Here is a 25440-nt window from a genome sequence, read left to right as displayed (position 1 = left end):
GAGGAGAAGAGAAGAGAAGAGAAGAGAGGAGATGAGAGGAGAAGAGAGGAGAGGAGAGGAGAGGAGAGGAGAAGAAGAGAGGAGAGGAGAGGAGAGGAGAAGAGAGGGAGAAGAGAAGAGAGGAGAGGAGATGAGAGAGAGAAGAGAGGAGAGGAGAGGAGAGGAGAAGAGAGGAGATGAGAAGAGAGGAGAGGAGAGGAGAAGAGAAGATAAGAGAAGAGAGGAGAGGAGAAGAGAGGAGAGGAGAGGAGAGGAGAGGAGAAGAGAGAAGAAGAGAAGAGAGGAGAGGAGAGGAGAAGAGAGGAGAAGAGAGGAGAGGAGAAGAGAGGAGAGGAGAGGAGAAGAGAAGAGAGGAGAGGAGAGGAGAAGAGAGGAGAGGAGAGGAGATGAGAGGAGAGAAGAGGAGAGGAGAGGAGAAGAGAGGAGAAGAGAGGAGAGGAGAGGAGAGGAGGAGAGGAGAGGAGAGGAGAAGAGAGGAGAGGAGAGGAGAAGCGAGGAGAGGAGCGGAGAGGAGAGGAGGAGAGGAGAGGAGAGGAGAGGAGAGGAGAGGAGAGGAGAGGAGAGGAGAGGAGAAGGAGAGGGAGAAGAGAGGAGAGGAGAGGAGAGGAGACAGAAGCTGCTGCACGTGCAACAGAGGTACAAAAAACAGAGAGGAGAGGAGAGGAGAGGAGAGGAGAGGAGAGGAGAGGAGAGGAGAAGCGAGGAGAGGAGAGGAGAGGAGAGGAGAGGAGAAGAGAAGAGAGGAGAGGAGAGGAGAGGAGAGGAGAGGAGAAGAGAGGAGAGAGGAGAGGAGAGGAGAAGAGAGGAGAAGAGAAGAGAAGAGAAGAGAGGAGATGAGAGGAGAAGAGAGGAGAGGAGAGGAGAAGAAGAGAGGAGAGGAGAGGAGAGGAGAAGAGAGGAGAAGAGAAGAGAGGAGATGAGAGGAGAAGAGAGGAGAGGAGAGGAGAGGAGAGGAGAAGAGAAGAGAGGAGATGAGAGGAGAAGAGAGGAGAGGAGAGGAGAAGATAAGAGAAGAGAGGAGAGGAGAGGAGAGGAGAGGAGAAGAGAGAAGAAGAGAAGAGAGGAGAGGAGAGGAGAGGAGAAGAGAGGAGAGGAGAGGAGAGGAGAGGAGAGAGGATAAGAGAGGAGAAGAGAAGAGAGGAGATGAGAGGAGAAGAGAGGAGAGGAGAGGAGAGGAGAAGAAGAGAGGAGAGGGAGAGGAGAGGAGAGAAGAGAGGAGAAGAGAAGAGAGGAGAGGAGATGAGAGGAGAAGAGAGGAGAGGAGAGGAGAGGAGAGGAGAAGAGAGGAGATGAGAGGAGAAGAGAGGAGAGGAGAGGAGAAGATAAGAGAAGAGAGGAGAGGAGAAGAGAGGAGAGGAGAGGAGGGAGAGGAGAGGAGAGGAGAGGAGAGGAGAAGAGAGAAGAAGAGAAGAGAGGAGAGGAGAGGAGAAGAGAGGAGAAGAGAGGAGAGGAGAGGAGAAGAGAAGAGAAGAGAGGAGAGGAGAGGAGAAGAGAGGAGAGGAGAGGGAGAGGAGATGAGAGGAGAGGAGGAGGGAGAGGAGAGGAGAAGAGAAGAGAGAGGAGAAGAGAGGAGAAGAGAGGAGAGGGAGAGGAGAGGAGAGGAGAGAGAGAGGAGAAGCGAGGAGAGGAGCGGAGAGGAGAGGAGAGGAGAGGAGAGGAGAGGAGAGAGAGGAGAGAGGAGAGGAGAGGAGAGGAGAAGCGAGGAGAAGAGAGGAGAGGAGAGGAGACAGAAGCTGCTGCACGTGCAACAGAGGTACAAAAAACAGAGAGGAGAGGAGAGGAGAGGAGAGGAGAGGAGAGGAGAGGAGAGGAGAAGCGAGGAGAGGAGAGGAGAGGAGAGGAGAAGAGAAGAGAGGAGAGTAGAGGAGAGGAGAGGAGAGGAGAGGAGAAGAGAGGAGAGGAGAGGAGAGGAGAAGAGAGGAGAAGAGAAGAGAAGAGAAGAGAGGAGATGAGAGGAGAAGAGAGGAGAGGAGAGGAGAGGAGAGGAGAAGAGAGGAGAGAGAGGAGAGGAGAGGAGAGGAGAGGAGAAGAGAGGAGAGGAGATGAGAGGAGAAGAGAGGAGAGGAGAGGAGAGGAGAGGAGAAGAGAAGAGAGGAGATGAGAGGAGAAGAGAGGAGAGGAGAGGAGAAGATAAGAGAAGAGAGGAGAGGAGAAGAGAGGAGAGGAGAGGAGAGGAGAGGAGAGGAGAAGCGAGGAGAAGAGAGGAGAGGAGAGGAGACAGAAGCTGCTGCACGTGCAACAGAGGTACAAAAAACAGAGAGGAGAGGAGAGGAGAGGAGAGGAGAGGAGAGGAGAGGAGAGGAGAGGAGAGGAGACAGAAGCTGCTGCACGTGCAACAGAGGTACAAAAAACGCACACACAGGCATGTTACACACTGACGCAAACCGACGTGGAAAACAACAAACCAGAAACAGTCATCACAAACACACGCACGCCATCCCTCTCATTACCAGTGTGTTCCAACACTTACAGAGCTGTCAATCAAAGGGCTGTGACAGACTAAAGCCAAGGTGTAACTTAATGACATCACTACCTCTTTACAGGGTTCCATCTTGTTTCCACGGAGACCGGGTGTGCAACACAACATGCCAATGCACTATATAATATATAGAATAGGGTGTCATTTGGGACACAGTGAGAGATGTCAGAGAGGATAGAGGTGTCATTTGGGACACAGGTAGAGATGTCAGAGAGGATAGAGGTGTCATTTGGGACACAGAGAGAGAGATGTCAGAGAGGACAGAGGTGTCATTTGGGACACAGAGAGAGAGATGTCAGAGAGGACAGAGGTGTCATTTGGAACACAGAGAGAGATGTCAGAGAGGACAGAGGTGTCATTTGGGACAGAGAAAGAGATATCAGAGAGGACAGAGGTGTCATATGGGACACAGAGAGAGATTTCAGAGAGGACAGAGGTGTCATTTGGGACACAGAGAGATGTCAGAGAGGACAGAGATGTCATATGGGAAACAGAGATGTCAGAGAGGACAGAGGTGTTATTTGGGACACAGAGAGAGATGTCAGAGAGGACAGAGGTGTCATTTGGGACACAGAGATGTCAGAGAGGACAGAGGTGTCATTTGGGACAGAGAGAGAGATGTCAGAGAGGACAGAGGTGTCATTTGGGACACAGAAGAGATGTCAGAGAGGATAGAGGTGTCATATGGGACACAGAGAGAGATGTCAGAGAGGACAGAGGTGTCATATGGGACACAGAGAGAGATGTCAGAGAGGACAGAGGTGTAATTTGGGACACAGAGAGAGAGAGGTCAGAGAGGATAGAGGTGTCATTTGGAACACAGAGAGAGATGTCAGAGAGGACAGAGGTGTCATTTGGGACAGAGAAAGAGATATCAGAGAGGACAGAGGTGTCATATGGGACACAGAGAGATATTTCAGAGAGGACAGAGGTGTCATTTGGGACACAGAGAGATGTCAGAGAGGACAGAGGTGTCATATGGGACACAGAGATGTCAGAGAGGACAGAGGTGTCATTTGGGACACAGAGAGAGATGTCAGAGAGGACAGAGGTGTCATTTGGGACACAGAGAGAGATGTCAGAGAGGATAGAGGTGTCATTTGGGACACAGTGAGAGATGTCAGAGAGGACAGAGGTGTCATATGGGACACAGAGATGTCAGAGAGGACAGAGGTGTCATTTGGGACACCAAGAGAGATGTCAGAGAGGACAGAGGTGTCATATGGGACACAGAGAGAGATGTCAGAGAGGACAGAGGTGTCATTTGGGACAGAGAGAGCGATGTCAGAGAGGACAGAGGTGTCATTTGGGGCAGAGAGAGAGATGTCAGAGAGGACAGAGGTGTCATTTGGGACACAGAGAGAGATGTCAGAGAGGACAGAGGTGTCATATGGGACATAGAGAGAGATGTCAGAGAGGACAGAGGTGTCATTTGGGACACAGAGAGAGAGAGATGTCAGAGAGGACAGAGGTGTCATTCGGGACACAGAGAGAGATGTCAGAGAGGACAGAGGTGTCATTTGGGACACAGAGAGAGATGTCAGAGAGGATAGAGGTGTCGTTTAGGACACAGAGAGAGATGTCAGAGAGGACAGGGGTGTCATTTGGGACACAGAGAGAGATGTCAGAGAGGACAGAGGTGTCATTTGGGACACAGAGAGAGAGATGTCAGAGAGGACAGAGGTGTCATTTGGAACACAGAGAGAGATGTCAGAGAGGACAGAGGTGTCATTTGGGACAGAGAAAGAGATATCAGAGAGGACAGAGGTGTCATATGGGACACAGAGAGAGATTTCAGAGAGGACAGAGGTGTCATTTGGGACACAGAGAGATGTCAGAGAGGACAGAGATGTCATATGGGACACAGAGATGTCAGAGAGGACAGAGGTGTCATTTGGGACACAGAGAGAGATGTCAGAGAGGATAGAGGTGTTATTTGGGACACAGAGAGAGATGTCAGAGAGGACAGAGGTGTCATTTGGGGAAACAGAGATGTCAGAGAGGACAGAGGTGTTATTTGGGACACAGAGAGAGATGTCAGAGAGGACAGAGGTGTCATTTGGGACACAGAGATGTCAGAGAGGACAGAGGTGTCATTTGGGACAGAGAGAGAGATGTCAGAGAGGACAGAGGTGTCATTTGGGACACAGAGAGAGATGTCAGAGAGGATAGAGGTGTCATATGGGACACAGAGAGAGATGTCAGAGAGGACAGAGGTGTCATATGGGACACAGAGAGAGATGTTAGAGAGGACAGAGGTGTCATTTGGGACACAGAGAGAGAGATGTCAGAGAGGATAGAGGTGTCATTTGGAACACAGAGAGAGATGTCAGAGAGGACAGAGGTGTCATTTGGGACAGAGAAAGAGATATCAGAGAGGACAGAGGTGTCATATGGGACACAGAGAGATATTTCAGAGAGGACAGAGGTGTCATTTGGGACACAGAGAGATGTCAGAGAGGACAGAGGTGTCATATGGGACACAGAGATGTCAGAGAGGACAGAGGTGTCATTTGGGACACAGAGAGAGATGTCAGAGAGGACAGAGGTGTCATTTGGGACACAGAGAGAGATGTCAGAGAGGATAGAGGTGTCATTTGGGACACAGTGAGAGATGTCAGAGAGGACAGAGGTGTCATATGGGACACAGAGATGTCAGAGAGGACAGAGGTGTCATTTGGGACACCAAGAGAGATGTCAGAAAGGACAGAGGTGTCATATGGGACACAGAGAGAGATGTCAGAGAGGACAGAGGTGTCATTTGGGACAGAGAGAGATGTCAGAGAGGACAGAGGTGTCATTTGGGGCAGAGAGAGAGATGTCAGAGAGGACAGAGGTGTCATTTGGGACACAGAGAGAGATGTCAGAGAGGACAGAGGTGTCATTTGGGACACAGAGAGAGATGTCAGAGAGGACAGAGGTGTCATATGGGACATAGAGAGAGATGTCAGAGAGGACAGAGGTGTCATTTGGGACACAGAGAGAGAGATGTCAGAGAGGACAGAGGTGTCATTTGGAACACAGAGAGAGATGTCAGAGAGGACAGAGGTGTCATTTGGGACAGAGAAAGAGATATCAGAGAGGACAGAGGTGTCATATGGGACACAGAGAGAGATTTCAGAGAGGACAGAGGTGTCATTTGGGACACAGAGAGATGTCAGAGAGGACAGAGATGTCATATGGGAAACAGAGATGTCAGAGAGGACAGAGGTGTTATTTGGGACACAGAGAGAGATGTCAGAGAGGACAGAGGTGTCATTTGGGACACAGAGATGTCAGAGAGGACAGAGGTGTCATTTGGGACAGAGAGAGAGATGTCAGAGAGGACAGAGGTGTCATTTGGGACACAGAAGAGATGTCAGAGAGGATAGAGGTGTCATATGGGACACAGAGAGAGATGTCAGAGAGGACAGAGGTGTCATATGGGACACAGAGAGAGATGTCAGAGAGGACAGAGGTGTCATTTGGGACACAGAGAGAGAGATGTCAGAGAGGATAGAGGTGTCATTTGGAACACAGAGAGAGATGTCAGAGAGGACAGAGGTGTCATTTGGGACAGAGAAAGAGATATCAGAGAGGACAGAGGTGTCATATGGGACACAGAGAGATATTTCAGAGAGGACAGAGGTGTCATTTGGGACACAGAGAGATGTCAGAGAGGACAGAGGTGTCATATGGGACACAGAGATGTCAGAGAGGACAGAGGTGTCATTTGGGACACAGAGAGAGATGTCAGAGAGGACAGAGGTGTCATTTGGGACACAGAGAGAGATGTCAGAGAGGATAGAGGTGTCATTTGGGACACAGTGAGAGATGTCAGAGAGGACAGAGGTGTCATATGGGACACAGAGATGTCAGAGAGGACAGAGGTGTCATTTGGGACACCAAGAGAGATGTCAGAGAGGACAGAGGTGTCATATGGGACACAGAGAGAGATGTCAGAGAGGACAGAGGTGTCATTTGGGACAGAGAGAGCGATGTCAGAGAGGACAGAGGTGTCATTTGGGGCAGAGAGAGAGATGTCAGAGAGGACAGAGGTGTCATTTGGGACACAGAGAGAGATGTCAGAGAGGACAGAGGTGTCATTTGGGACACAGAGAGAGATGTCAGAGAGGACAGAGGTGTCATATGGGACATAGAGAGAGATGTCAGAGAGGACAGAGGTGTCATTTGGGACACAGAGAGAGAGAGATGTCAGAGAGGACAGAGGTGTCATTTGGAACACAGAGAGAGATGTCAGAGAGGACAGAGGTGTCATTTGGGACAGAGAAAGAGATATCAGAGAGGACAGAGGTGTCATATGGGACACAGAGAGAGATTTCAGAGAGGACAGAGGTGTCATTTGGGACACAGAGAGATGTCAGAGAGGACAGAGATGTCATATGGGAAACAGAGATGTCAGAGAGGACAGAGGTGTTATTTGGGACACAGAGAGAGATGTCAGAGAGGACAGAGGTGTCATTTGGGACACAGAGATGTCAGAGAGGACAGAGGTGTCATTTGGGACAGAGAGATGTCAGAGAGGACAGAGGTGTCATTTGGGACACAGAAGAGATGTCAGAGAGGATAGAGGTGTCATATGGGACACAGAGAGAGATGTCAGAGAGGACAGAGGTGTCATATGGGACACAGAGAGAGATGTCAGAGAGGACAGAGGTGTCATTTGGGACACAGAGAGAGAGATGTCAGAGAGGATAGAGGTGTCATTTGGAACACAGAGAGAGATGTCAGAGAGGACAGAGGTGTCATTTGGGACAGAGAAAGAGATATCAGAGAGGACAGAGGTGTCATATGGGACACAGAGAGATATTTCAGAGAGGACAGAGGTGTCATTTGGGACACAGAGAGATGTCAGAGAGGACAGAGGTGTCATATGGGACACAGAGATGTCAGAGAGGACAGAGGTGTCATTTGGGACACAGAGAGAGATGTCAGAGAGGACAGAGGTGTCATTTGGGACACAGAGAGAGATGTCAGAGAGGATAGAGGTGTCATTTGGGACACAGTGAGAGATGTCAGAGAGGACAGAGGTGTCATATGGGACACAGAGATGTCAGAGAGGACAGAGGTGTCATTTGGGACACCAAGAGAGATGTCAGAGAGGACAGAGGTGTCATATGGGACACAGAGAGAGATGTCAGAGAGGACAGAGGTGTCATTTGGGACAGAGAGAGCGATGTCAGAGAGGACAGAGGTGTCATTTGGGGCAGAGTGAGAGATGTCAGAGAGGACAGAGGTGTCATTTGGGACACAGAGAGAGATGTCAGAGAGGACAGAGGTGTCATTTGGGACACAGAGAGAGATGTCAGAGAGGACAGAGGTGTCATATGGGACATAGAGAGAGATGTCAGAGAGGACAGAGGTGTCATTTGGGACACAGAGAGAGAGAGATGTCAGAGAGGACAGAGGTGTCATTCGGGACACAGAGAGAGATGTCAGAGAGGACAGAGGTGTCATTTGGGACACAGAGAGAGATGTCAGAGAGGATAGAGGTGTCGTTTAGGACACAGAGAGAGATGTCAGAGAGGACAGGGGTGTCATTTGGGACACAGAGAGAGATGTCAGAGAGGACAGAGGTGTCATTTGGGACACAGAGAGAGAGATGTCAGAGAGGACAGAGGTGTCATTTGGAACACAGAGAGAGATGTCAGAGAGGACAGAGGTGTCATTTGGGACAGAGAAAGAGATATCAGAGAGGACAGAGGTGTCATATGGGACACAGAGAGAGATTTCAGAGAGGACAGAGGTGTCATTTGGGACACAGAGAGATGTCAGAGAGGACAGAGATGTCATATGGGACACAGAGATGTCAGAGAGGACAGAGGTGTCATTTGGGACACAGAGAGAGATGTCAGAGAGGATAGAGGTGTTATTTGGGACACAGAGAGAGATGTCAGAGAGGACAGAGGTGTCATTTGGGAAACAGAGATGTCAGAGAGGACAGAGGTGTTATTTGGGACACAGAGAGAGATGTCAGAGAGGACAGAGGTGTCATTTGGGACACAGAGATGTCAGAGAGGACAGAGGTGTCATTTGGGACAGAGAGAGAGATGTCAGAGAGGACAGAGGTGTCATTTGGGACACAGAGAGAGATGTCAGAGAGGATAGAGGTGTCATATGGGACACAGAGAGAGATGTCAGAGAGGACAGAGGTGTCATATGGGACACAGAGAGAGATGTCAGAGAGGACAGAGGTGTCATTTGGGACACAGAGAGAGAGATGTCAGAGAGGATAGAGGTGTCATTTGGAACACAGAGAGAGATGTCAGAGAGGACAGAGGTGTCATTTGGGACAGAGAAAGAGATATCAGAGAGGACAGAGGTGTCATATGGGACACAGAGAGATATTTCAGAGAGGACAGAGGTGTCATTTGGGACACAGAGAGATGTCAGAGAGGACAGAGGTGTCATATGGGACACAGAGATGTCAGAGAGGACAGAGGTGTCATTTGGGACACAGAGAGAGATGTCAGAGAGGACAGAGGTGTCATTTGGGACACAGAGAGAGATGTCAGAGAGGATAGAGGTGTCATTTGGGACACAGTGAGAGATGTCAGAGAGGACAGAGGTGTCATATGGGACACAGAGATGTCAGAGAGGACAGAGGTGTCATTTGGGACACCAAGAGAGATGTCAGAGAGGACAGAGGTGTCATATGGGACACAGAGAGAGATGTCAGAGAGGACAGAGGTGTCATTTGGGACAGAGAGAGCGATGTCAGAGAGGACAGAGGTGTCATTTGGGGCAGAGAGAGAGATGTCAGAGAGGACAGAGGTGTCATTTGGGACACAGAGAGAGATGTCAGAGAGGACAGAGGTGTCATTTGGGACACAGAGAGAGATGTCAGAGAGGACAGAGGTGTCATATGGGACATAGAGAGAGATGTCAGAGAGGACAGAGGTGTCATTTGGGACACAGGGAGAGAGAGATGTCAGAGAGGACAGAGGTGTCATTCGGGACACAGAGAGAGATGTCAGAGAGGACAGAGGTGTCATTTGGGACACAGAGAGAGATGTCAGAGAGGATAGAGGTGTCGTTTAGGACACATAGAGAGATGTCAGAGAGGACAGGGGTGTCATTTGGGACACAGAGAGAGATGTCAGAGAGGACAGAGGTGTCATTTGGGACACAGAGAGAGATGTCAGAGAGGACAGAGGTGTCATTCGGGACATAGGGAGAGATGTCAGAGAGGATAGAGTTGTCAGTCCATAGTTGAAGGGCTTCCCTCCGCGGGATAAATAATACAACAATTTGAGGGAACAGACATGGGATTTTTTCACAACTAGGATTAGACATTTCATCTTTCCTACAATATTTTATAAATGACAGACGTGTAATTGATTGATGCTCACCGGTCTATTAGTGTCTGTGTATTGTTGAGGCACTGAGGAGATGGAAATGAAAGCCGGAGCAATGTGTTTCTGTGTACCCGTTCTGGTTGTGTATCTAAAGCGCTGGAGCTATCAGAGGAAGGGAAATGATTGAAAAATGCATTTCAAAAGCACAAACACACACACTTTATGAGTGCAGTGTTTGGGATTATGTGCTGGAGTAAACCTGTCAGAGGCAAGGAGAGGGAGTCTGGCTGACACTATCACGCTCCCTGCAACAGGAGAGAGAGAGAGAGAGAGAGAGACCTGAGACTACCCTCAGGACACGCAGACAGAGAGGTGGACAGATGGCATGGAGGAGAAGGAGGAGATAGGGAGGGCAGTGAGATGATGTGCCATGGTTGCAGGCTGAGGGTCAGAGAGACAAGCAGAAAGCACAAGGACACTGCCCCAAAGAACAAGGCCTACCAGACCAGGAGAAACCCTCTGCAATGCATCCCTCAACCCCCACCAACATCCTCCTTCTGCATCCCTCCTCCTCATCCCTACATATCCTTCCTCCTCCTCCCTACATATCCTTCCTCCTCCTCCCTATATATCACTCCTCCTCCCTATATATCCCTCCGCCTCCTCTCTATATATCCCTCCTCCTCCTCTCTATATATCACTCCTCCTCCTCCCTATATATCCCTCCTCCTCCCTATATATCCCTCCTCCTCCTCCCTATATATCCCTCCTCCTCCTCTCTATATATCACTCCTCCTCCTCCTCCTTATATATCCCTCCTCCTCTCTATATATCCCTCCTCCTCCTCTCTATATATCACTCCTCCTCCCTCCTCCCCTATATATCCCTCCTCCTCTCTATATATCCCTCCTCCTCCTCCCTATATATCCCTCCTCCTCCTCCCTATATATCCCTCCTCCTCCTCCTCCCTATATATCCCTCCTCCTCCTCTCTATATATCACTCCTCCTCCTCCTCCCTATATATCCCTCCTCCTCTCTATATATCCCTCCTCCTCCTCCCTATATATCCCTCCTCCTCCTCCTCCCTATATATCCCTCCTCCTCATCCCTATATATCCCTCCTCCTCCTCCCTCTATATATCCCTCCTCCTCCCTCCCCTATATATCCCTCCTCCTCCTCCCTATATCCCTATCCCTCCTCCTCCTCCTCCCTATATATCCCTCCTCCTCTCTATATATCCCTCCTCCTCCTCCCTATATATCCCTCCTCCTCCTCCTCCCTATAATCCCTCCTCCTCTCTATATATTCCTCCACCTCCTCCCTATATATCCCTCCTCCTCCTCTCTATATATCCCTCCTCCTCTCTATATATCCCTCCTCCTCCTCCTCCCTATATATCCCTCCTCCTCTCTATATATTCCTCCACCTCCTCCCTATATATCCCTCCTCCTCCCTATGTCTTCCCCTCCTCCTCCTCCTCTCTATATCCCCTCCTCCTCCTCCCTATATATCCCTCCTCCTCCCTATGTCTTCCCTCCTCCTCCTCCTCTCTATATATTCCTCCTCCTCCTCCCTATATATCCCTCCTCCTCCCCCTATATATCCCTCCTCCTCTCTATATATCCCTCCTCCTCCCTCCCTATATATCCCTCCTCCTCTCTATATATCCTCCACCTCCTCCCTATATATCCCCTCCTCCTCCCCCCTCCTATGTCTTCCCCTCCTCCTCCTCCTCTCTATATATCCCTCCTCCTCCTCCCTATATATCCCTCCTCCACCTCCTCCCTATAATCCCTCCTCCTCTCTATATATTCCTCCACCTCCCCCTATAATCCCTCCTCCTCTCTATATATCCCCTCCTCCTCCTCCTTATATATCCCTCCACCTCCTCCCTATATATCCCTCCTCCTCTCTATATATCCCTCCTCCTCCTCCTCCTATATATCCCTCCTCATCCCTATATATCCCTCATCCCGCTCCTCCTCTCTATATATCCCTCCTCCTCCTCTCTATATATCCCTCCTCCTCCTCCCTATATATCCCTCCTCCTCCTCCTCCCTATAATCCCTCCTCCTCTCTATATATTCCTCCACCTCCTCCCTATATATCCCTCCTCCTCCTCCCTATATATCCCTCCTCCTCCTCTCTATATATCCCTCCTCCTCTCTATATATCCCTCCTCCTCCTCCCCCCCCTATATATCCCTCCTCCTCTCTATATATTCCTCCACCTCCTCCCCTATATATCCCTCCTCCTCCCTATGTCTTCCCTCCCCTCCTCCTCCTCTCTATATATCCCTCCTCCTCCTCCCTATATATCCCTCCTCCTCCCTATGTCTTCCCCTCCTCCTCCTCCTCTCTATATATTCCTCCTCCTCCTCCCTATATATCCCTCCTCCTCCCTATATATCCCTCCTCCTCTCTATATATCCCTCCTCCTCCTCCCTATATATCCCTCCTCCTCTCTATATATTCCTCCACCTCCTCCCTATATATCCCTCCTCCTCCCTATGTCTTCCCCTCCTCCTCCTCCTCTCTATATATCCCTCCTCCTCCTCCCTATATATCCCTCCTCCACCTCCTCCCTATAATCCCTCCTCCTCTCTATATATTCCTCCACCTCCTCCCTATAATCCCTCCTCCTCTCTATATATCCCTCCTCCTCCTCCTTATATATCCCTCCACCTCCTCCCTATATATCCCTCCTCCTCTCTATATATCCCTCCTCCTCCTCCCTATATATCCCTCCTCATCCCTATATATCCCTCATCCCGCTCCTCCTCTCTATATATCCCTCCTCCTCCTCTCTCCCTATATCCCTCCTCCTCCTCCCTATATATCCCTCCTCCTCCTCCTCCCCTCCTCCCCATGTCTCCCTCCTCCTCCCTATATATCCCTCCTCATCCTCCCTATATATCCCTCCTCCTCCCTAATATATCCCTCCTCCTCCCTATGTCTCCCCTCCTACTCCTCCTCCTCCCCATGTCTCCTCCTCCTCATCCTCTATATATCCCTCCTCCTCTCTATATATCCCTCCTCCTCCTCCCTCCTCCTCCTCCTCCCTATATATCCCTCCTCCTCCATATGTCTCCCCTCCTCCTCCTCCTCTCTATATATCGCTTCTCCTCCTCCCTATATATCCCTCCTCCTCCTGCCTATATATCCATCTTCCTCCTCCATCCTCCCTACACCAGTGTTATTCATTGATGAACCCTTTTTCTACTGAGAATGATGATGAATGTCCGAGCCTGTCAATGTGAAGTTACAGCCTTTATAAGTACATCAAGTGATTCTATGTATGTCTAATTGTCTTAAATGATGACCTAGTAATAGTGTAGATAACAGCCCACCCTCTGTACAGTATACCCATCCAGAGTACAGTATACCCATCCAGAGTACAGTATACCCATCCAGAGTACAGTATCCAGAGTACAGTATACCCATCCAGAGTACAGTATACCCATCCAGAGTACAGTATTCAGAGTACTGTATACCCATCCAGAGTACAGTATCCAGAGTACAGTATCCAGAGTACAGTATACCCATCCAGAGTACAGTATCCAGCGTACAGTATACCCATCCAGAGTACAGTATCCAGAGTACAGTATACCCATCCAGAGTACAGTATCCAGAGTACAGTATACCCATCCAGAGTACAGTATCCAGAGTACAGTATACCCATCCAGAGTACAGTGCTCACGTTCCAAACATTACATGTCACTGTTATTTGTGAAACGTGTTTCAGCAACCCTGAAAAGTGACAAGCTAAAGCTAAAATCTCTAAGCCGCTTCTTGCCCAGCCAAATATGACAACAACCCCACAAAAAATCCTCCCATCTTACTGCTGAGGCCTCAGGCTTTGACTAAAACTTATCCTGTGGTACTTAAAGGCTTCTCAATGGCTGCTCGCTGTGTGCTTGAGGAGGGGGACCAACCAAACACCATGAATGTTTCCTGATTGTTGTGACCCATTTTCTCTCTACCTCTACATGCTAGTGAAGAGCTTCTTCTGTGTATACTAATTACAGAGAGAGAGAGAAACAGACAGAGAGAAAGAAATGGACAGAGAGAGAGACAGAGGGACAGAGAGAGAGAGACAGAGAGAGAAAGAATAGCATCTATCTGTTGGGTTATTATGCTAGTTGACTGATTCTGATAATGAAGAGAAATGCCAGGTGCCAATCCAGTATAGTATACAGGGCTTAATCTGCATTAAATCTGAGAGCTAAAGTGGGACAGGCTGCTACACTAATCTATTCATCTCTCTCTCTCTCTCTCTCTCTCTCTCTATATATATATATATATATATATATATATATACAGTATCTATGAGAGGAGAGAGGAGGGAACAGGAGAAGAGGATGAGGGGAGAGGAGAGGAGGAGAAGAGAGAAGGGGAGGGGGGGACAGGAGAAGAGGGGGAGGGGAGGCAAAGAGGAGAGGAGAGGAGGGGAAGCGAGGATTGGAGGGGAGGAGGGGACAGGAGAAGAGGAGGAGGAGAGGCGAAGAGGAGAGGAGGGGAAGAGAGGAGGGGAGGGGAGGAGGGGACAGGAGAAGAGGAGGAGGAGAGGCGAAGAGGAGAGGAGGGGAAGCGAGGATTGGAGGGGAGGAGGGGACAGGAGAAGAGGAGGAGAGGCGAAGAGGAGAGGGGAGGACGGGAAGAAAGGAGGGGAGGAGGGGAGAGGAGGGGAGGGGAGGAGGGGAGGAGAAGAGGAGGAGGGGAGGCGAAGAGGAGAAGAGGAGAAGAGAGAAGGGGAGGGGAGGAGGGGACAGGAGAAGAGGGGGAGGGGAGGCGAAGAGGAGAGGAGAGGAGAGGAAGCGAGGATTGGAGGGGAGGAGGGGACAGGAGAAGAGGAGGAGGAGAGGCGAGAGTAGAGGGGAGGATGGGAAGAAAGGAGGGGACAGGAGAAGAGGAGGAGGAGGGGAGGCGAAGAGGAGAGGAGGGGAAGTGAGGATTGGAGGGGAGGAGGGGACAGGAGAAGAGGAGGAGGAGAGGCGAAGAGGAGAGGACAGGAAGAAAGGAGGGGAGGAGGGGAGAGGAGGGGAGGGGAGGAGGGGAGGAGAAGAGGAGGAGGGGGGAAGAGGAGAGAGGAGAAGAGAGAAGGGGAGGGGAGGAGGGGACAGGAGAAGAGGGGGAGGGGAGGCGAAGAGGAGAGGAGGGGAAGCGAGGATTGGAGGGGAGGAGGGGACAGGAGAAGAGGAGGAGGAGAGGCGAGAGTAGAGGGGAGGATGGGAAGAAAGGAGGGGACAGGAGGGGACAGGAGAAGAGGAGGAGGGGAGGCGAAGAGGAGAGGAGGGGAAGTGAGAATTGGAGGGGAGGGGAGGAGGGGACAGGAGAAGAGGAGGGGAGGCGAGAGTAGAGGAGAGGAGAAGAGAGGAGGGGAGGGGAGGAGGGGACAGGAGGGGACAGGAGAAGAGGAGGAGGGGAGGCGAGAGAAGAGGAGAGGAGGGGAGGAGGGGAGAGGAGGGGAGGAGAGACAGAGGACTGCATGCCAAGGCTTGGCTGATGCTGCGGGCGCAAGCCAGCAGGCACCATAACGAGAGATACAGCGAGACAGTGTGTGTGTGTGTGAGACAGCTTAGCCTAGCTGCTGGGCCCAGTGATAAACCTTTGGCAGCCTACGGCTCCACCGACAGGGATTAGAGGGATGAGAGAGGGACGGTGGGATGAGAGAGGGACGGAGGGATGAGAGAGGGACGGAAGGATGAGGGAGGGATGAGAGAGTGACGGAGGGATGAGAGAGTGACAAAGGGATGAGAGAGGGAGGACATGCTAACTCACTGCTAGCTACAGATACCTTGTGTTTCACCTCTAAACCTCCCCCCGGGTGACTCCATAGCCTCTCTGATGCAATAATCCATGTGCTGTCAGCACCTATCCGGCTGTAACAGGGGCATTTGTAAGTAATTGAAGCCCTGGGCGAGAGAGAGGCAGACAGGCAGGGCTGTAGAGGTGTGATGTTGTACTTGAGAAGGGAGAGATCTTGGCATTAGCCAACCTATTGTGTGACCAGGACGGAGAGAGAGAGAGATAGAGAGAGAGAGAGGGAGGGAGGGAGAGGGAGGGAGAGAGAGAAATGGAAAGAGGGAGGGAGGGAGGGGAGAGAGAGAGGGAGGGAGAGAGAGAGAGGGAGGGAGAGAGAGAGAGAGAGAGAGAGAGAGAGAGAGAGAGAGAGAGAGAGAGAGGAGGGGAAGGAGGGAGGGATGGAGGGAGGGAGGGAGAGAAAGGGAAAGAGGGAGGGAGGGAGGGGAGAGAGAGAGAGAGAGAGAGAGAGAGAGAGAGAGAGGGAGGGAGGGAGGGAGAGAGAGAGAGAAAGAGAGAGAGGGAGGGAGGAAGGGAGGAAGAGAGAGAGAGAGAGAGAGAGAGAGAGAGAGAGAGAGAGAGGGGGAGGGAGGGAGGGAGGAAGGGAGGGAGGGAGGGAGGGAGGAGAGAGGGAGGGAGGGAGGGAGGGAGGGAAAGAGGGAGGGAGGGAGGGAGAGAGAGGGAGAGAGAGAGGGAAAGAGGGAGGGAGGGAGAGGGAGGGAAAGAGGGAGTGAGAGAGAGGGAAAGCCTTTTCTCTCATCTATCTAGCCAGTGGCTGTTCTCTAATGTCTGGAAGAACTGGTCTAATTGCAGGCCAGGGGCCAGTGGGTCTACCCAGAGAGGAGAGCCCCAGGCTGAGGTAAGCAGCTGTGAAGACAGGGTCTGGAGGGACCACGGTATGGTGGGGCAACAGGGCCGGGAGCCTGGCGGTATGGTGGGGCAACAGGGCCGGGAGCCTGGCGGTATGGTGGGGCAACAGGTCCGGGAGCCTGGGAGCCTGGCGGTATGGTGGGGCAACAGGGCCGGGAGCATGGCGGTATGGTGGGGCAACAGGGCCGGGAGCCTGGCGGTATGGTGGGGCATCAGGGCCGGGAGCCTGGCGGTATGGTGGGGCAACAGGGCCGGGAGCCTGGCGGAATGGTGGGGCAACAGGGCCGGGAGCCTGGCGGTATGGTGGGGCAACAGACTTACTGTTGGTTTTGAGGCGGGCTGAAGGGACCAGAGGACTGGGGGACTTACTGTTGGTTTTGAGGCAGACTGAAGGGACCAGAGGACTGGGGGACTTACTGTTGGTTTTGAGGCGGGCTGAAGGGACCAGAGGACTGGGGGACTTACTGTTGGTTTTGAGGCAGACTGAAGGGACCAGAGGACTGGGGGACTTACTGTTGGTTTTGAGGCGGGCTGAAGGGACCAGAGGACAGGGGGACTTACTGTTGGTTTTGAGGCAGACTGAAGGGACCAGAGGACTGGGGGACTTACTGTTGGTTTTGAGGCGGGCTGAAGGGACCAGAGGACTGGGGGACTTACTGTTGGTCTTGAGGCAGACTGAAGGGACCAGAGGACTGGGGGACTTACTGTTGGTTTTGAGGCAGACTGAAGGGACCAGAGGACTGGGGGACTTACTGTTGGTTTTGAGGCAACCTGAAGGGACCAGAGGACTGGGGGACTTACTGTTGGTTTTGAGGCGGGCTGAAGGGACCAGAGGACTGGGGGACTTACTGTTGGTTTTGAGGCAGACTGAAGGGACCAGAGGACTGGGGGACTTACTGCTTGTTTTGAGGCAGACTGAAGGGACCAGAGGACTGGGGGACTTACTGCTTGTTTTGAGGCAGACTGAAGGGACCAGAGGACTGGGGGACTTACTGCTTGTTTTGAGGCAGACTGAAGGGACCAGAGGACTGGGGGACTTACTGTTGGTTTTGAGGCAGACTGAAGGGACAGAGGACTGGGGGACTTACTGCTTGTTTTGAGGCAGACTGAAGGGACCAGAGGACTGGGGGACTTACTGCTTGTTTTGAGGCAGACTGAAGGGACCAGAGGACTGGGGGACTTACTGCTTGTTTTGAGGCAGACTGAAGGGACAGAGGACTGGGGGACTTACTGCTTGTTTTGAGGCAGACTGAAGGGACCAGAGGACTGGGGGACTTACTGCTTGTTTTGAGGCAGACTGAAGGGACCAGAGGACTGGGGGACTTACTGCTTGTTTTGAGGCAGACTGAAGGGACCAGAGGACTGGGGGACTTACTGCTTGTTTTGAGGCAGACTGAAGGGACCAGAGGACTGGGGGACTTACTGTTGGTTTTGAGGCAGACTGAAGGGACCAGAGGACTGGGGGACTTACTGTTGGTTTTGAGGCAGACTGAAGGGACCAGAGGACTGGGGGACTTACTGCTTGTTTTGAGGCAGACTGAAGGGACCAGAGGACTGGGGGACTTACTGCTTGTTTTGAGGCAGACTGAAGGGACCAGAGGACTGGGGGACTTACTGCTTGTTTTGAGGCAGACTGAAGGGACCAGAGGACTGGGGGACTTACTGTTGGTTTTGAGGCAGACTGAAGGGACCAGAGGACTGGGGGACTTACTGTTGGTTTTGAGGCAGACTGAAGGGACCAGAGGACTGGGGGACTTACTGCTTGTTTTGAGGCAGACTGAAGGGACCAGAGGAATGGGGGACTTACTGTTGGTTTTGAGGCAGACTGAAGGGACCAGAGGACTGGGGAACTTACTGTTGGTTTTGAGGCGGGCTGAAGGGACCAGAGGACTGGGGGACTTACTGTTGGTTTTGAGGCAGACTGAAGGGACCAGAGGACTGGGGGACTTACTGCTTGTTTTGAGGCAGACTGAAGGGACCAGAGGACTGGGGGACTTACTGCTTGTTTTGAGGCAGACTGAAGGGACCAGAGGAATGGGGGACTTACTGTTGGTTTTGAGGCAGACTGAAGGGACCAGAGGACTGGGGAACTTACTGTTGGTTTTGAGGCGGACTGAAGGGACCAGAGGACTGGGGGACTTACTGTTGGTTTTGAGGCAGACTGAAGGGACCAGAGGACTGGGGGACTTACTGCTTGTTTTGAGGCAGACTGAAGGGACCAGAGGACTGGGGGACTTACTGCTTGTTTTGAGGCAGACTGAAGGGACCAGAGGACTGGGGGACTTACTGCTTGTTTTGAGGCAGACTGAAGGGACCAGAGGACTGGGGGACTTACTGTTGGTTTTGAGGCAGACTGAAGGGACAGAGGACTGGGGGACTTACTGTTGGTTTTGAGGCAGACTGAAGGGACCAGAGGACTGGGGGACTTACTGTTGGTTTTGAGGCAGACTGAAGGGACCAGAGGACTGGGGGACTTACTGTTGGTTTTGAGGCAGACTGAAGGGACCAGAGGACTGGGGGACTTACTGCTTGTTTTGAGGCAGACTGAAGGGACCAGAGGACTGGGGGACTTACTGTTGGTTTTGAGGCAGACTGAAGGGACCAGAGGACTGGGGAACTTACTGTTGGTTTTGAGGCGGGCTGAAGGGACCAGAGGACTGGGGGACTTACTGCTTGTTTTGAGGCAGACTGAAGGGACCAGAGGACTGGGGGACTTACTGCTTGTTTTGAGGCAGACTGAAGGGACCAGAGGACTGGGGGACTTACTGTTGGTTTTGAGGCAGACTGAATGGACAGAGGACTGGGGGACTTACTGTTGGTTTTGAGGCAGACTGAAGGGACCAGAGGACTGGGGGACTTACTGTTGGTTTTGAGGCAGACTGAAGGGACCAGAGGACTGGGGGACTTACTGTTGGATTTGAGGCAGACTGAAGGGACCAGAGGACTGGGGGACTTACTGTTGGTTTTGAGGCAGACTGAAGGGACAGAGGACTGGGGGACTTACTGTTGGTTTTGAGGCAGACTGAAGGGACCAGAGGACTGGGGGACTTACTGCTTGTTTTGAGGCAGACTGAAGGGACCAGAGGACTGGGGGACTTACTGCTTGTTTTGAGGCAGACTGAAGGGACCAGAGGACTGGGGGACTTACTGTTGGTTTTGAGGCAGACTGAAGGGACAGAGGACTGGGGGACTTACTGTTGGTTTTGAGGCAGACTGAAGGGACCAGAGGACTGGGGGACTTACTGTTGGTTTTGAGGCAGACTGAAGGGACCAGAGGACTGGGGGACTTACTGTTGGATTTGAGGCAGACTGAAGGGACCAGAGGACTGGGGGACTTACTGTTGGTTTTGAGGCAGACTGAAGGGACAGAGGACTGGGGGACTTACTGTTGGTTTTGAGGCAGACTGAAGGGACCAGAGGACTGGGGGACTTACTGTTGGTTTTGAGGCAGACTGAAGGGACCAGAGGACTGGGGGACTTACTGTTGGTTTTGAGGCAGACTGAAGGGACCAGAGGACTGGGGGACTTACTGTTGGTTTTGAGGCAGACTGAAGGGACCAGAGGACTGGGGGACTTACTGTTGGTTTTGAGGCAGACTGAAGGGACCAGAGGACTGGGGGGACTTACTGTTGGTTTTGAGGCGGGCTGGTTCACTGTTGCGGCTGCCTGCCTGGTTGATGGCCTTGACAAAGAAGACATAACGTGTTCCACTCTGCAGGCCGTGCACCGTGTAGTGGTTCTGCTTGATGTTGGGGACAATCATCCAACTGTCCACACTGTTATACAGACCTGGAGAGAGATACAGACTGTTATAGAGACCTAGAGATACATATTGTTATAGAGACCTAGAGATACATACTGTTATAGAGACCTAGAGATACAGACTGTTATAGAGACCTAGAGATACATACTGTTATAGAGACCTACTGTTATAGAGACCTAGAGATACAGACTGTTATAGAGACCTAGAGATACAGACTGTTATAGAGACCTAGAGATACATACTGTTATAGAGACCTAGAGATACATACTGTTATAGAGACCTAGAGATACATACTGTTATAGAGACCTAGAGATACAGACTGTTATAGAGACCTACTGTTATAGAGACCTAGAGATACAGACTGTTATAGAGACCTACTGTTATAGAGACCTAGAGATACATACTGTTATAGAGACCTAGAGATACAGACTGTTATAGAGACCTAGAGATACAGACTGTTATAGAGACCAACTGTTATAGAGACCTACTGTTATAGAGACCTACTGTTATAAAGACCTACTGTTATAGAGACCTACTGTTATAGAGACCTACTGTTATAGAGACCTAGAGATACAGACTGTTATAGAGACCTAGAGATACATACTGTTATAGAGAACTAGAGATACATACTGTTATAGAGACCTAGAGATACATACTGTTATAGAGACCTACTGTTATAGAGACCTAGAGATACAGACTGTTATACAGACCTACTGTTATACAGACCTAGAGATACATACTGTTATAGAGACCTAGAGATACAGACTGTTATAGAGACCTAGAGATACATACTGTTATAGAGACCTAGAGATACATACTGTTATAGAGACCTGGAGATACAGACTGTTATACAGACCTACTGTTATAGAGACCTAGAGATACAGACTGTTATACAGACCTACTGTTATAGAGACCTAGAGATACATACTGTTATAGAGACCTAGAGATACATACTGTTATAGAGACCTACTGTTATAGAGACCTAGAGATACAGACTGTTATAGAGACCTAGAGATACAGACTGTTATAGAGACCTAGAGATACATACTGTTATAGAGACCTAGAGATACATATTGTTATAGAGACCTAGAGATACAGACTGTTATAGAGACCTAGAGATACATACTGTTATAGAGACCTAGAGATACAGACTGTTATAGAGACCTAGAGATACATACTGTTATAGAGACCTAGAGATACATAGTGTTATAGAGACCTAGAGATACATACTGTTATAGAGACCTAGAGATACATACTGTTATAGAGACCTAGAGATACATACTGTTATACAGACCTACTGTTATAGAGACCTAGAGATACAGACTGTTATAGAGACCTAGAGATACAGACTGTTATAGAGACCTAGATATACATACTGTTATACAGACCTAGAGATACAGACTGTTATAGAGACCTAGAGATACATACTGTTATAGAGACCTAGAGATACATACTGTTATAGAGACCTACTGTTATAGAGACCTAGAGATACAGACTGTTATACAGACCTACTGTTATAGAGACCTAGATATACAGACTGTTATAGAGACCAACTGTTATAGAGACCTACTGTTATAGAGACCTACTGTTATAAAGACCTACTGTTATAGAGACCTACTGTTATAGAGACCTACTGTTATAGAGACCTAGAGATACAGACTGTTATAGAGACCTAGAGATACATACTGTTATAGAGACCTAGAGATACATACTGTTATAGAGACCTAGAGATACATACTGTTATAGAGACCTACTGTTATAGAGACCTAGAGATACAGACTGTTATACAGACCTACTGTTATACAGACCTAGAGATACATACTGTTATAGAGACCTAGAGATACAGACTGTTATAGAGACCTAGAGATACATACTGTTATAGAGACCTAGAGATACATACTGTTATAGAGACCTGGAGATACAGACTGTTATACAGACCTACTGTTATAGAGACCTAGAGATACAGACTGTTATAGAGACCTACTGTTATAGAGACCTAGAGATACAGACTGTTATAGAGACCTAGAGATACAGACTGTTATAGAGACCTAGAGATACATACTGTTATAGAGACCTAGAGATACATATTGTTATAGAGACCTAGAGATACAGACTGTTATAGAGACCTAGAGATACATACTGTTATAGAGACCTAGAGATACAGACTGTTATAGAGACCTAGAGATACATACTGTTATAGAGACCTAGAGATACATAGTGTTATAGAGACCTAGAGATACATACTGTTATAGAGACCTAGAGATACATACTGTTATAGAGACCTGGATATACAGACTGTTATACAGACCTACTGTTATAGAGACCTAGAGATACAGACTGTTATAGAGACCTAGAGATACAGACTGTTATAGAGACCTAGAGATACAGACTGTTATAGAGACCTAGAGATACATACTGTTATACAGACCTACTGTTATAGAGACCTAGAGATACATACTGTTATAGAGACCTAGAGATACAGACTGTTATAGAGACCTACTGTTATAGAGACCTAGAGATACAGACTGTTATAGAGACCTAGAGATACATACTGTTATACAGACCTACTGTTATAGAGACCTAGAGATACAGACTGTTATAGAGACCTAGAGATACAGACTGTTATAGAGACCTACTGTTATAGAGACCTAGAGATACAGACTGTTATAGAGACCTAGAGATACATACTGTTATACAGACCTACTGTTATAGAGACCTAGAGATACATACTGTTATAGAGACCTAGAGATACAGACTGTTATACAGACCTACTGTTATAGAGACCTAGAGATACATACTGTTATACAGACCTACTGTTATAGAGACCTAGAGATACATACTGTTATAGAGACCTAGAGATACAGACTGTTATAGAGACCTAGAGATACATACTGTTATAGAGACCTAGAGATACATACTGTTATAGAGACCTAGAGATACATACTGTTATAGAGACCTAGAGATACAGACTGTTATAGAGACCTAGAGATACAGACTGTTATAGAGACCTAGAGATACATACTGTTATAGAGACCTAGAGATACAGACTGTTATAGAGACCTAGAGATACATACTGTTATAGAGACCTAGAGATACAGACTGTTATAGAGACCTAGAGATACATACTGTTATAGAGACCTACTGTTATAGAGACCTAGAGATACAGACTGTTATACAGACCTACTGTTATAGAGACCTAGATATACAGACTGTTATAGAGACCTACTGTTATAGAGACCTAGAGATACATACTGTTATAGAGACCTACTGTTATAGAGACCTAGAGATACATACTGTTATAGAGACCTAGAGATACATACTGTTATAGAGACCTGGAGATACATACTGTTATAGAGACCTAGAGATACATATTGTTATACAGACCTACTGTTAGAGAGACCTACTGTTATAGAGACCTAGATATACAGACTGTTATAGAGACCTAGAGATACATACTGTTATAGAGACCTATAGATAGATACTGTTATAGAGACCTACTGTTATAGAGACCTAGAAATACATACTGTTATAGAGACCTAGAGATACAGACTGTTATAGAGACCTAGAGATACATACTGTTATAGAGACCTACTGTTATAGAGACCTAGAGATACATACTGTTATAGAGACCTACTGTTATAGAGACCTAGAGATACATACTGTTATAGAGACCTACTGTTATAGAGACCTAGAGATACATACTGTTATACAGACCTACTGTTATAGAGACCTAGAGATACATACTGTTATAGAGACCTAGATATACATACTGTTATAGAGACCTAGAGATACAGACTGTTATAGAGACCTACTGTTATAGAGACCAAGAGATACAGACTGTTATAGAGACCTAGAGATGCATACTGTTATAGAGACCTAGAGATACATACTGTTATAGAGACCTACTGTTATAGAGACCTAGAGATACATACTGTTATAGAGACTTAGAGATACAGACTGTTATAGAGACCTACTGTTATAGAGACCTAGAGATAGAGACTGTTATAGAGACCTAGAGATACAGACTGTTATAGAGACCTACTGTCATAGAGACCTAGAGATAGAGACTGTTATAGAGACCTAGAGATGCATACTGTTATAGAGACCTACTGTTATAGAGACCTAGAGATAGAGACTGTTATGGAGACCTAGAGATACAGACTGTTATAGAGACCTACTGTTATACAGACCTAGAGATACAGACTGTTATAGAGACCTAGAGATACAGACTGTTATAGAGACCTACTGTTATAGAGACCTAGAGATACATACTGTTATAGAGACCTAGAGATACAGACTGTTATACAGACCTAGATATACAGACTGTTATAGAGACCTAGAGATACCTACTGTTATAGAGACCAGAGAGATACATACTGTTATAGAGACCTAGAGATACAGACTGTTATAGAGACCTAGAGAGACAGACTGTTAGAGACCTAGAGATACAGACTGTTATAGAGACCTAGAGATACAGACTGTTATAGAGAGACCTAGAGATACTGTTATAGAGACAGACATACTGTTATAGAGACCTAGAGATACAGACTGTTATAGAGACCTAGAGATACATACTGTTATAGAGACCTAGAGATACAGACTGTTATAGAGACCTAGAGATACAGACTGTTATAGAGACCTACTGTTATAGAGACCTAGAGATACAGACTGTTATAGAGACCTAGAGATACATACTGTTATAGAGACCTAGAGATACATACTGTTATAGAGACCTAGAGATACATACTGTTAGATAGAGTTATAGAGACCTAGAGATACATACTGTTATAGAGACCTACTGTTATAGAGACCTAGAGATACAGACTGTTATAGAGACCTAGAGATACAGACTGTTATAGAGACCTAGAGATACAGACTGTTATAGAGACCTACATACTGTTATAGAGACCTAGAGATACATACTGTTATAGAGACCTAGAGATACATACTGTTATAGAGACCTAGAGATACATACTGTTATAGAGACCTAGAGATACAGACTGTTATAGAGACCTAGAGATACAGACTGTTATAGAGACCTAGAGATACAGACTGTTATAGAGACCTAGAGATACAGACTGTTATAGAGACCTAGAGATACATACTGTTATAGAGACCATACTGTTATAGAGACCTAGAGATGTTATACAGACTGTTATAGAGACCTAGAGATACACTGTTATAGAGACCTAGAGATACATACTGTTATAGAGACCTAGAGATACAT

At 48.7% G+C, this 25440-nt stretch overlaps 1 protein-coding gene across 3 annotated transcripts in view; it reads right to left on the bottom strand.

Annotated features, from left to right (window-relative positions):
• LOC115117283 (probable E3 ubiquitin-protein ligase MID2) overlaps window positions 1-25440 on the bottom strand; it is a 223742-nt gene that overhangs the window by 4768 nt on the left and 193534 nt on the right. For all 3 annotated transcript variants that reach the window (XM_065018309.1, XM_065018307.1, XM_065018308.1), the window contains one exon: window positions 20078-20239. In XM_065018309.1, coding sequence (XP_064874381.1) covers window positions 20078-20239 — 162 coding nt within the window. The remainder of the gene's footprint in view (window positions 1-20077; window positions 20240-25440) is intronic.

This window comes from Oncorhynchus nerka, linkage group LG5, assembly GCF_034236695.1.
Source record: "Oncorhynchus nerka isolate Pitt River linkage group LG5, Oner_Uvic_2.0, whole genome shotgun sequence".
NCBI lineage: Eukaryota > Metazoa > Chordata > Actinopteri > Salmoniformes > Salmonidae > Oncorhynchus > Oncorhynchus nerka.
The sequence above is the reverse complement of the archived record's forward strand: the minus strand, read 5'-3'. Positions and strand labels throughout refer to the sequence as shown.